Source organism: Tupaia chinensis, unplaced genomic scaffold, assembly GCF_000334495.1.
Source record: "Tupaia chinensis unplaced genomic scaffold, TupChi_1.0 Scaffold000226_1, whole genome shotgun sequence".
Classification (NCBI taxonomy): Eukaryota; Metazoa; Chordata; class Mammalia; order Scandentia; family Tupaiidae; genus Tupaia; species Tupaia belangeri.
This window is the reverse complement of record NW_006159701.1, coordinates 4,172,042-4,184,912: the sequence shown is the minus strand read 5'-3', so window position 1 is coordinate 4,184,912 and position 12,871 is coordinate 4,172,042. Positions and strand designations below refer to the sequence as shown.

The 12,871-nt window shown below is 48.0% G+C and overlaps 2 protein-coding genes across 3 annotated transcripts in view; one reads left to right on the top strand and one right to left on the bottom strand.

The window, feature by feature from the left end:
- CUNH22orf31 (chromosome unknown C22orf31 homolog) overlaps nucleotides 1–5,941 on the top strand; it is a 7,833-nt gene extending 1,892 nt beyond the window's left edge. The window contains exons 1-3 of one of the 2 annotated variants that reach the window (XM_006147889.1): nucleotides 1,625–1,741; nucleotides 2,869–3,318; nucleotides 5,396–5,941. In XM_006147889.1, coding sequence (XP_006147951.1) covers nucleotides 1,739–1,741; nucleotides 2,869–3,318; nucleotides 5,396–5,824 — 882 coding nt within the window. In that variant the 5' untranslated portion in view covers nucleotides 1,625–1,738 and the 3' untranslated portion in view covers nucleotides 5,825–5,941. Of the gene's footprint in view, nucleotides 1–1,624; nucleotides 1,742–2,868; nucleotides 3,319–5,395 lie in introns of those variants that run through there. The other variant, XM_006147890.1, reaches the window with a different exon arrangement.
- Nucleotides 5,942–7,148: 1,207 nt separating this feature from the next.
- The window catches only part of ZNRF3 (zinc and ring finger 3), a gene marked incomplete at its 5' end in the record, with an annotated part of 82,211 nt that continues 76,488 nt past the window's right edge, over nucleotides 7,149–12,871 (bottom strand). Inside the window, 3 exon segments of the mRNA XM_027771594.1 lie at nucleotides 7,149–10,810; nucleotides 11,866–12,434; nucleotides 12,472–12,860. Of these exon segments, the coding sequence (XP_027627395.1) occupies nucleotides 10,767–10,810; nucleotides 11,866–12,434; nucleotides 12,472–12,860 (1,002 nt within the window).

Sequence of the window (12,871 nt, the reverse complement as noted above, 5' to 3'; positions counted from 1 at the left end):
TTTGTTTGTTTTTTTTGTTAGAGGGCATATGTGCTCACCAGAGACAGAGAGACATGGAGGGGGAGAGAAAAAGGCACCCCACCCCCCCCACCACCACCATGGGGAATGGTCTCACCACAATCCCTTCTCCATTTCTCTCTCTTTTTTGGAATCTGGGGATGCACACACATGCGCCTGGCATGTTTTTCAAGGTGCTGTGTCCAGACCTCAAATTATGCAGTCAGCCAGGTAGAATCCTTCTGCCCTAACCACTGGACTATAAAGCCAGCCAAAGAGAGTTCTTTTTAAAGAATTATTTATTGTTATTATTTTAAATAATTGTTATTTTAAAATGAAATAAATATTGTTTTAAAATTTGCTATAGGGGGACCAGCAAGTGGTGTGATGGATAAAGGCGCTGGATTCCCACATGGCCGAGAGCAGTCTGAGTGCTGGACCTGGTGGCCTGCTTTCTCGCTTTCCCTTTCTCTCTATCGCTGTCTTTCTCTGCTGAATGGGCGTCATTGTCCTCCCGAGTGTCTGTGGGTCCAGATGCTGTCGGCCTGGAGGTGGTGGTTCTACCATGGCCTGCCGTGCGGTGTGCCTGTAGGCTTTGATTCACTCCAGGGACAACACTTGAAAATTCAAACAGGCAACACATGCCAGGAGCCTCTGCCAGACTCAGAGTCTGTTTTTCCATCATTTCACTCTCTTCCCCCTCAGGAAGGAGCCTCCTTTGGCATTTTGTGTATGAAAAATCAAAACCACCAACAGGGCAAACACCTGATAAGAAGGGAGGCATTGCTCAAGAGTTCCCAGGAAGAGGCGTCTTTGTTCTCGTTTCAAGCCCTTGATACTGCTAACAGCTCTAATTACTGCATTTGCCATGGGATGTAACATAAAACCACATTCCAGAAACCATGTAGTTCTCCCGGGAGAGACATGCAGGGAGAGGTGTCCAGGGCTGCAGGAACGTGTTCTTTCATTTCTGGTCCCTAACCTTGGCAGCTATCCTGAGACTTTAACAGTACCCTCTTTATGTGCGTGACGAGGGCATGTTGCACGTGGAAGGATGCATCTCACTACCTGTATCCATAAATCTAGTCTGCATATTTAACATTTTTTCCAAGCATGTTTAATAAGATTATGTTTTTTAAAAACTTTTTTTAAGGACTTATTCGTTGAATTTTATTTGTTATTATTTTTTAATTTGACCAGAGAGAGAGAGAGAGAGAGAGCGAGAAAGGGAACGTGAGAAAGCAAGCTGCCAGGTCCAGGACTCAAACCACAGTTGGCCCTGTGGGAGTCCAGCATCTTAACCACCATGCCACCTGCCGGCCCCTGATAAGATGATGTTAAGGACCTTTGAAATTCACCCAAGCCATTCTGGGGTGGAAATGAGGACTTTGGAAGTTCCCTGAGGCTTTAAGCACAACAAAATAGAATTTCTTCCAACATAATTTAACTATAAAATCTGATGATGTAACACCCACCCACACCCACATCACAAACCAAAGTGACATCACAAATGCTGGAGATAATGGCTCGAAGCCGCCTGTGTGTGAGCCCAAATCCACACGAACTGCAGGTTGCCCATACATGACTGAGGCAGAGAAAGACAGGTGACTAGAGATACTAAAACAAAACAAAACAATACAAAACAACAACAAAAGAGAGAGAGAGAGAGAAAAGGCAAAAGAAAATACATGTTTCTTCCCCTTACTAAGCTAGCTAAAATAAAATGTAAGGCAACAGAAATATGGTAAGGTGATTTTATTTTTTATAGATGACATTTCTTCTTTTTTTTAAAAAGAATTATTTTATTGAACTTTATTTATTTATTTTAATGGGACCAGAGAGGGACAGAGTGAAAGAGAAAGAGAGAGAAAGTGAGAAAGCAAGCTGCCAGGTTTGGGACTCGAACCACAGTTGGCTATGTGGGAGTCCAGCACCTTAAACCACCACGCCACCTGCTGGCCTCCTATAGAGGACATTTGTTAGAAAGTCAGGTCTCTAAGTATGTGATTCTATTTTACCCAAATTGCTCTCTCATTGGTGGTGTATCCTAGGAAATGGAGACTGGCACCATTTACGTTGAGCTTTTGCTTTTATGGATCCCAGAGTATGTATATTTCTCTGTTGAGAGCTCTTCTTGGCTCATAGCAGTTTGGTTAGAAAATGGATTCAGGGGGCTAGCCCATGGCGTAGCAGTTATATCTCTGGACTCTCACATGACCAACAGAGTTTTGAGTCCCAGACCTGGTGTCTTGAAATACACCAGGCACGTGAGTGTACATGTCCAAGATCTTAGGAGGAGAATGGAGAAGGGACTGTGGCATGGCTGTCCCCCCTGGGGCGAGATTTCTCCCTTTCCCTCTCACCATCTCTGTCTCTCTCTCTCTCTGATGAGCACATGTGTCCTAAGACAAAATCTCTTTTAAAAAAATGGATTCGGTGTTTGGCAGGACGTAGCTACGGTGGTGTCCATGTTGCAGCCTGGTCTGAGAAGTTGCCGTTCATGTAGAAGTCCTGAGTGACTCTACCTCCCATTTCTTCCCCACCAGATTCCCTTATCTTCCTAGTAGATGGGAATTGCCTTTCGTTCCTTATAAACCCTCCTTGACCCCTGACTTCCTGCCCAGCATGCTATGTTCTTTGAGAGCCTGACTATCACCATGACCTCCTGAAGTTACTCGCTCTTCCCTACTCGGTCCAAAGCTTTGGTGAGCAGGAGGGCAGACACAGCAAGATTTCTAGGAGCCGTGCGGAAGGAATGGCCTATAAAAAGATGTGATTACTTTGCCTCCGAAGCTGACCTTTTTTCGATTCCCTCCTTGAAGGCTGGTCCTTTCATTTTTCGATTCCCTTTTTCTTTCCTTATAACTCCAGCATCCCGTCTATGTGAGACGAGACCCCAGCATCCCCACCTATGGACTCCGACAGTCCATCTTACTGAACACCAGGCTTCAGGATTGCTACGTGGACTCACCAGCTCTCAGCAACATCCGGATAGCTAGAACATGCGCGAAGCAGAACATCAGGCCTTTGGCAGCAGGTAACACCTCTACTTGGGAAGTTGTAAAGAGCCCGTTCATCGGCAGTTCATTCTCCCTGGTTAAGCTCGTGCTAAGGCGGCAACTGAAGGATCAATGCTGCCCAGTTCAGAGCAAGTTTGGAGAAGCGAAACCCTCAAAGAGATTGAAGCGCAAGGACAATTCTTCCATGAACGCTACCCAGCGTGTCAGGATAAGAAACTCCATCAGTTCCAAGAGCGAGGGGCCAGCAGGGCAGCCGCCACCCTTCCCTAGGCACAGAAGGCCTGCAGGAAGCACCAGAGAGGTACCCGATGGCCAGGGGGGGACGAAATGTGACGGGCAATTTTTTTCAGACGTTACAAAAAAAAAAAAAAAAAAGATTTTTTTTTTTTTTTTTTTTTGTTAGAGGGCATATGTGCTCACCAGAGACAGAGAGACATGGAGGGGGAGAGAAAAAGGCACCCCACCCCCCCCACCACCACCATGGGGAATGGTCTCACCACAATCCCTTCTCCATTTCTCTCTCTTTTTTGGAATCTGGGGATGCACACACATGCGCCTGGCATGTTTTTCAAGGTGCTGTGTCCAGACCTCAAATTATGCAGTCAGCCAGGTAGAATCCTTCTGCCCTAACCACTGGACTATAAAGCCAGCCAAAGAGAGTTCTTTTTAAAGAATTATTTATTGTTATTATTTTAAATAATTGTTATTTTAAAATGAAATAAATATTGTTTTAAAATTTGCTATAGGGGGACCAGCAAGTGGTGTGATGGATAAAGGCGCTGGATTCCCACATGGCCGAGAGCAGTCTGAGTGCTGGACCTGGTGGCCTGCTTTCTCGCTTTCCCTTTCTCTCTATCGCTGTCTTTCTCTGGTCAAATTAAAAAATAATAATAATAAATAGAATTAAATAATTATTTTTACAAAAACTTGCTATAGGGCACATGAACTCACCAGAGAGACACAGAGAGAGGGAAAGTGAGAAAGCAAGCCTTCAGGTTCAGGACTCGAACAGTGGTTGACCATGTGAGAATCCAGCACCTTAACCACCATGCCACTTGCTGGTCCCCTGAGATTTTTCTCTACTTTTTTAATTGCAAGAGGGTGCACGTGGTCGCCAGAGTGAGAAAATAGCTGTCAATGGGATGTGGTCATGCCACAACCCCTTCTCCTCCATTTCTCTATCCTGTTGGGTGGGATTTGGGGCATGCACATGTGCCCAGCGTATTTTTCCATCTCTGAGGCTGCAAGTCAAACTGCAGCCAGTCTGTGGGCTCTGGCTCTCTTAACCACAGATTACAGAGTCAATCTGAGATTTTTTTCTTTTTTTAAAGTTTATGTATTTATTTCTCCATGAGCAAGAAAAACAGAGACGGCACTCCCTACTGGGTCTTGACACTGCACCCTACTCCCAGCCTTAGGCAGCTCTAATCCATGACCAGTATACTCGGAGGTCTCTGGACTTGAACCTAGCACTCTCCTATGTGGGTCAGCCTTGCAGAGTGTTGTGCTCTACCACTGTGCCGCCATCTAGTCCCCACTTAGGTTTATACCAAGTGAAGGAAATTCTTAAACTGAAGACAGGATTGTGGGAGGCAGGTGGGGGCCCAGCATGACAGCGTGGACAGAGGATCTGGGGCCATGCTATTTATTTAAGCAATATTCTGCCTAGTTCGAGAGAAGGATGAGAGCTTTCATAAACACAGACCCAACAAACGACGTAAAAGGAAAATAAGGGAGAGTGAGTCAGGGGATGGGCAGTGCGTGCTCATGCACATACGCACACCGCAGATAGGCTACAGACCTGGCTGTGAATGTCCACATGGAGAGCCTGGCATTCAGAGGCCTGCTCTGAGTTCAACTCCATCTCTCTACAGAGGCCAGGGGAGCTCAGAGAGCGCCCTGGAGCCAGGTTGTTGTTGGTTCAAATCTCTGCTCTGATTCTGAGGACGACCTTGGGTTTAAACTCTTTATGCCTCGATTCTATTCTATAAAATGGGGGCTAAAGGCCTTTCCCTCACAGGGTTTCATGGAGATGAAATAAGTTAATATATGCAAAGGGCTTTTGAAGAGCCTGGCACAGAGTAAATAATTAGGACCCCGCGTGGCATTCAATAGATGACAGCTGTGGTTATTAACCCTCTAGCTGTGTGGCCTCCAGCAACCCAAATGCAATTTCCTTGCCTTTAAAGCGGTTCCCCTGCTGACCTTACAGGGTTATAGGGAACACACGCAGCGGTATACATAAAGGAACTCAGTAAACTAGAACATGCTAGACAAATGTTAGTTGTTGCCGTAACCAAGACTCTGGGACACAACCCCAGATAATTATTCTGAGCTCCCTTCTCAAGTTTTGACTTCTCTGCTTTCTTCCTGGCTAGAGTAAAGAGAGTTCAAAGGAGAAAAAAGTAACAGTCCGCCAAGATCTTGAGGACAGATATGCTGACCATGTGGCTCCCACCCAAGCGCTGCCTGGGGACAGTGGGACCGCTGCCTGCAAGGGCCAACCGTTGCTAACTGAAACCCAGAAGAGACAGCCGTTGTCGGAGGACATGCTCACCATCCACGGCCTCTCCACAGAGGGTTACCGGGCTCTGTACCATGCTGTGGTAGAACCGATGCTATGGAACCCTTCTGGAACCCCTAAGAGATACAGCTTGGAGCTGGGCAAGGCCATTAAACAAAGGCTCCGGGAAGCTCTGTGCAGTCAGGCTGCCCTTGGAGGTGTTCAGAAAGACCCCTTTCCAGGCCTGAAGCTGCTGGGCGTCCATGAGGAGCCTCTACCCAAGAAATGGTCCAGGTTAGAGTGAAAAATAGGAAAGGAACTCATGGGGTTAGATATTCTCTACTAGATGTCTGAAAAATAAACACTACTTTGCACCTTCCACAGGATCTTATAGTGCTTTACACATTAGTGCCACCCTCATGAGAAAATGAGACAAGTGAGGAGGGGTTCTGATCAAGACTGAGGGCCTCTCTCCCCTCGTGATTAGGTAAACGTGCATTTTTAAGTGTATGTATTAATATTTAATTGAGAGAGGACCTCAGCCTCAGCTAGCCTGGATCATGGGTACATGGATGCCCAATGTGTATAGGAAGCTCTAGGATGTGAACCCTGGACCTTCCTATGTGGTCCAGCACCGCATTGAGTTACTGCTGTGCCACAGTTTGGCTCTCCTGACTATGTAATCTGGAGGGCTAGATGTTTTTTCTTGTAAGGGCTTGGGAGAGTCTCTGTCTTCCAGCAGAGGCAGATGAAACTGATAGTTTGTTTTATTTTTAGTTTGCTATAGAGCACATGCGCTCACCTGAGAGACAGAGACACAGAAAGAGGGCAAGTGAGAGATCATCCCCTGGGGTTGGGGGGATGGTCACGCGACTGTACCTTCTCTTCCATTCTCCTCTCAAGATTTTGGGCATGCACTCACACGAACACACATATATATCTGTTTTTCAAGCAGCCAGGTTGGGGACTTGAACCCTGCTGTTGGTCACGTGGGAATAAGCTGCCTTAACACCAGGCCACTGGCTGGCCTGAAACTGATGGTTGATACCCCACTTGTATTTAAAAAGTGGACTGTTAGGCTCTTGCTCACTGACTACCATTTTTCCTACCTCCCTCCACACAGGGCTGAGCAGAAAGCCTACCACTTCAAGGACGGAAACCCACACACTCAGCTGATGCTCTCTCGCACGACACCACCTAAACTCCCAGTAACCTCGATTCTTTAAAAAGAAAAAAAAATTTTTAAAGTAAGGTTTTTGTCATAGGGCATGTGCGCTCACTGGAGACAGTGAGAGGGAAAGTGAGAAATCACCCCCCAGCGGGGATGGTCATACCACAATCTCTTCTCCTCCATTCTCTTCCTGGCATTTTGGGCATGCAATCATGTGCCCGGTGAGTTTCAAGCCACCAAGTCTGGGACTCAAACCGCCACTGGCCATGTGGGAGCCTGGCGCCTTAACCACTACACTACCTGCTGGTTTCAACATGGATTCTGTGTTAACAGAGAGGAAGCTGTGGGTGTCCCCATGGGCAAGTTTAAGTTCAAAGCTCTGCTCCATGCAAACTGCCCCTTTGTAAGATCTACATGTAGCCTTTTACCAAACAGAGCAATGACAACATATAACACATACTTGATAAAATTGTATTTTTTTTTTACAGTCATTTGTACAATTTGTTACAAAACCATAGAAGACTACAACTTGTTTTAAATCATTTTTGGTCTGCAAATATGTAAAATCTGTGTGCAATTATCATGTATTTACAGGGCCTCGTGTTAGTCATTTTCAATGATTATTCCAACAATGTCACACTCTCAACATAAGACATGGCTTAAGATAAATATATTAGTAAATAAATATTCTGAGAACATATTTCCATAAATGAAATGTGCTGCTATACATATACAGAATATACATAAGTTGTTTTCTAGCTTTTAAAACCTTTTTTTTTTTAAATGGTAATGTTGGAGAAAGAGCCCTTAGACCGCTTTAGTACAAAAATCTTTACAGCAAAATCTTTACAAAATATCTTTTAAGTGCTATGGGAGAAGTTTTCAAACAAAAAACATTTTAAAATAGTGCCTTGTTAGACCAACACAATAGAGTTTATATAAAGAATAGAAAAAGGCAGTTGTTTAAAAAACAATACTCTGGTTCAGGAATTACTATTATTTTTTTTTTTAACCTCATTTAAAAAGCATTAGTCCTGCATGAACTTCCATAGAGACCAGTAAGTAGCACATCAGGAAGACTCTGGGCAGTGAACAGCAGATGGGGTTTTACAAAATGGCTTGGGTTTAGAGAAGGGGAAAGGTCTGGAGAGTTTGAGCCAGCTCATAGGGGCCATGTCCACAAAGAGGTACCTTGCTGGTCAGAACATCCAAATTCCCATGTTTAGTTGGTTTTAGAACTCTTCAGTGTACATGGGTGTCTTACACCCAGGGCTGGGCCATCCACAGTGCCCTATGCCCTTGACATGGGGGTGTGGGGTGTTCTCAATGGAAAACAAGATGCTCCCACCACACACCACTGAGAGTCCACACAGAAAGAGTATTTTTCATTATCAGTCTTATAACTTCAAAGACATTGCTTTTGATTTCCATGGTGACTCAGTAAGATAGCTGGTTATTTTATTCTCATAATGTCCCTGTCAGAGGAGCCACTGCAAAATGCAAAGGCAATGTAGATAATTAAGGTTTTCAAATATCATTTTTCCTTCTACCGCCTGTAAACTACAAAAATTAAATGTGCTTCTTTTGCTGTCTGCAGTTATCACTTTTTCAAATGAAAGTTGGGTGCACTTATTTTAATACACTGAAACCATATTCTCTACTCATCAATTTATTGCTTAAGGCTCTCGAGGAGTGGTTTTCCAGCCAGGGCTAAAGAAAGCCACTTTGGGGGTACGATTTCAGACAAGGAAGATGATATGCACTCAAAGGCATTAAAAACAAAAAAAGCAAAACCACAAACAACAAAAAACATCTTAACAATGAGAAACTGCTTTCTGCAGTTCCTGTTAAAAGCAGTATCCCCCTTTCCCTAAAACCACGTAATGCAAGCTGTTGTCCTCAGCAGCTGCCACTTCTGGCCCAAGAAATAAAGGCGGCCCAGATCACATGTCAACAGCTTATGAGCTTCTCACACCCTCACCAACAGGTGTTCTGGGCACAGTCCTGGGAGCAGTCCCAGGGGACTGTACCCCGGAGGCTGGAGGGCAAATCTCACTACAGTGAGTTCCTAAGTGGCAAATGGCTTGATCATTTGACGCTGGAATTTCTTCCTGTCAAATCCTGGCTAGAAAACAAAAGTTTCCTCATTGTAGGCTGGGGTTTTTAAGAAAAAAAATATTCTGATATAGAGATGCTCATTCCAAACATTCTAGTCTGGCCCCTGCGCTGACTTGCTGGGAAGCCTAACTGGATAAGGGTCCTGACAGTCTCCTGGCAATCCCAATGGTCCCTATTTTCCCACCTGCAGGGAGCCAGGTCCCAGTTTCTATTGGGCAAATAAGCTTTTAGACCCAGGGGGCCAAATTCTTCCAAATGACAAGCACCTGCTGAATGAATAAATGAATGAATGAAGAGAAGCAACCAGAAGGGTTAGTGAAGGGCTAATGTGACTAGTTCCCCCTAAAAAACATGACATTTAAGAACAAGAATCGGACAAAAAGGATGACAATCCCTGATCTGAAATAGCTTTAAATAGATTCTCCCTTTTAAAAACATCTTAAAAAAAAAAAAAAAAAGTAAAATGGTTTGGGCTTTCTCCCTCCCTCTCTTAAAAGAAAAAAAAAGGGGGGGGGGCTGGAAAAATATACAAAAACCTACCCTTTGGGTCTAAACTATCTGATAGTCTTTCTCCGCCTCACGGGAATCGACACAGAATAGTGCATCACGTAGACAGGGTGGTAGACATTCGCAGGCGAGATGAGTGATTTCGGCCATGGTGCAGGGGGCCGAATAACCCTGACGCGGTGCTTCTGTGGGAAAACGCGATGGGAAAAGTAGCATTCAAGCTGAGCTCAGTGCAGGCCCTGTAGAGTCCTGGCACCTGCTGGAGGAAGGCAGCCCGAGGAAGCAGCAGCCGAGGGGGGTGGCTCCCCCCCCCCACAGAGGCATGCGCACAGGCACGCAAGCCCCAGCACCCTAGCCCTTCCCTAAACAGTAATGAGTTAGTGGAGAGCGCTCCCGAGCCCCCTTGGACACCAAGGCCACAAAACTACATTCCTCCCGGGTGTTTGCCCCCACACACCTCGTTGAACCGTTTCTGCAGCCAGCGACAAGAAGCCTGAACGATTTTTGCAAAGGACTCCAAAGTCAGCGTGTTCGTGTGTTTGTGCAAGGGGGCTCCTCTGCCCTGTCCCAGGGGTCAGAGTTCAGAAGGAGGACCCTAAGAACACTGTCCTTCTGCCAAGATTAGGACTGTGAACTCTTGTCTCTTACTTTGGACCATGACCTGAGGGGTCAGGGTGAGGATACTGGGCAGAATTGTCCTTGTCACCCTGGGACTTTCCTAGCAGTGGCTTGCCTGGCTGCCCAGTGTCGCAAACCTTCTGCCCGGTTCTTTGCTGTTTCCATCACCTGCCTGAAGGTGTGGGCTAGAGAGGCATGGCTTCCGAGAAAACCTGACATTCTGTACGTTGGGATTTGCCACAAGAAAGAAAGAGGCAGCTCTGCATTGTCCCCAAAGTTTGTACCCATATCAACTAGCTTTACTTCAAGTTTCTGGTTCATTTCTAAGGCAGGTGTAGCCCTGAGCTTTTCAAAGGCCTGAGCTCCCTCCAGGGAGACAACAGTATCTACACATGATGTGGTTCATTTAATGCAGCAGTGATTTTTTTTTTTTTCAGCAAAAGTTGGTGGTTAGGGTTCTTTAAAATATATATATTTAAATAACTTTTTACATTTACATATAATATCTTAAAAAAAAAAAAAAAAAGCAGAGAACTCAATCCCACACACCTCGGAACCCCAAGCACACACACTTTACAAAACAGAAGAAATAACATGTTATCTAAAGAGGAAAGGACTCAGAATTTGTCTGTTGGTTTGTTAACGGGGTGGGGGGTGGTTTTGCCACAGCTGGCTCACATTTCGGGCTGAGAAAGAGGGCTCTCTTTATTACCACTTTCGTGTGTTTGTCAAAGCTAAAAAAATTCGTTTCTTCTTTTTTTTTTTCTCTTTTTTTTGAAGGAAGTCAGGATTTGAGTGTCCATACAGTTCCAGGTAAGAGTTCCTTCTGAGCTCAGGCTCCCAGGCCACTGTTGTCTGCGGGCTGAGATCCTAGTCCTGGGACAGACAGAGAGAGAACAGCGATCAGGGGGGGAGCCGACACTGTAGACCTGAGGCGCAAGGCACAGGGACCAGGCAAGGGACTCGGTGCTGCTGTCCCTGGCTTGTGGCTGGCCCTCAGGAAGTGGCAACTCATGATGAAGTGTGTACGACAGAGCTGCAGCAGGGCTCCTTTTCTAAGGTGGGCTCTAACTGTGCTAAGGACATGGATGCCTCCTGGAATCAGCCTCTCTCATCTGGATGTGTGGAACCTTCTGGAAGCTTCTAGATGGCAAATATATAGAACTGTTAATTTAGCACCCAGTATACATCAGGCACTGTTGCAGGCACTGGGAAGAACGGCGGAGCGGACCCATGGACCTTTGGGCATGGTAATTTCAACTTGGGATGACAAGGAATCAACAGAAAGTGACTGTGGAGGGGCCAGAGGGTCATTTAAGCTGAGAACGGGAGAAGTGGGGAAGAGACCTGAGGCACAGTGTAGGAACAAGATGGGGCACAGGAGGCCAAACCAGTGAGCAGAGGGGAGTGAGACGGGAGGGCTGGCTGGGGAGGCAGGGGCCGGATCACCCACAGGTGGGCGAGAAGTTACATGATTCTATTCTTTACTTTCATTCTAAAGGTAATGGCAAATCAGTAAGGGGTTTTCCAATGTGAAGATACTGGGTTATGTTTCAGAAAAGGACACTCTGGCTCCCAAGAGGAACAGAAGGCAAGACCGGGGACAGGAGAGAATCAGAAGGTGACTGCCTTTGCTCTGGAGACAAGAAATGGGGCTGGACCGGCGGACAGTAGCCAGAGACATAGGATAAATCTGGGATATGCCAGGGGACGAGAGCGCTGCATGGACAGGACGGGTTGGGGCGCTGGTGAGGCACCGGGGCCGTGGAGATCACAAGATCACGGAAGCGGAGCGCTCGAGGGTGCTGGGACTTGGAGGAAGGGCCGGGCTGGGAAGTAACACTTGGAAGGCCTCAGGTCCAGACGGGGCACAAAGACTGTCATTCAGAAACACGGAGCAGAGAGGATGCCCTGGAAGCTCTTGTTCTCACCTGCAGCCTCAGTGGCCGTGGCCTTGGACTCCTGAGTATCCCGGGGGGCACTGGGGTGGCTGGCCCTGGCGGCCCCCGCCTCCTCTGGGGAGCAGCAGGGCTGTGGCGGATCCCCAGCCTGGCAGCGCAAAGCCTGCTCATCTTCCCAGGCCGCTCCTAGGCCTCCGTGGGGCCGCGGGGCATCCGGGCCTGGCGATGTACCCCAGGGGCTGAGGCTGTGGGTCCCCTGGCAGTCTGAGGGCAGGCCCAAGTCACAGTCCACATCCTCCGGAATGATGGGGATGCGCTGGCTCAGGTCCCGGGGCCCTGGGTAGCAGCTGGGCGGGGGCTCCTCAGCGAGCGTGTACTGCACACTCACCGAGTAGTCCTCAGTGTAGCAGCCGCTGCCCCCGCCGCCACCATGGGCCACCTGCTTCTCTTCATAGAAGCAGCAGGGTAGGCCCTCGTATTTCACCCCATCTGTCCTCGGCAAATGGTCTGGGTGAAGGCTGTAGAGGCCTGGGGAGCTTCCTGGCTGCGGCTCCCCACCTGTGGGGCTGCAGCCCTCACAGAGCGGGGGGCCCAGGAATGGGGCTGCAGCCCTCACAGAGCGGGGGGCCCGGGAATAAGGTGCTGCCACTGGCTGCTCCCGCAGAGGGCTGAGGCTCGCAGCAGCAGGCACACGATGTGGGCCCCTCGCGGCCACCCTTCCAGGTCCTCCTGAGATCCGGGGCGGCCCCAGGAGAGGCCTCGAGCCCCCCTACGTCTGAGGTAGAGCTGTTGGGCCCCCTGTGCTCCAGGGAGGAGCTGCTGCTGTAGTTCATCTCCAGGCTGCAGGTGGACAGCTGGTCCCCCGAGGGAGAGGCAGAGCCTGGCCAAGGCTCTCCCCGCCCAGCACCAGGACTCTGTGTGGCCGGGAGCTCCTCGGGTGGCAGGGAGCCCTCGAGGTGCAGGGCAGGCCCCAGGCCGGAGCCCACCGCCTCGCTGGTGCGACAGGGGCTGCGGCTGCGGTAGATCAAGGGGGCAA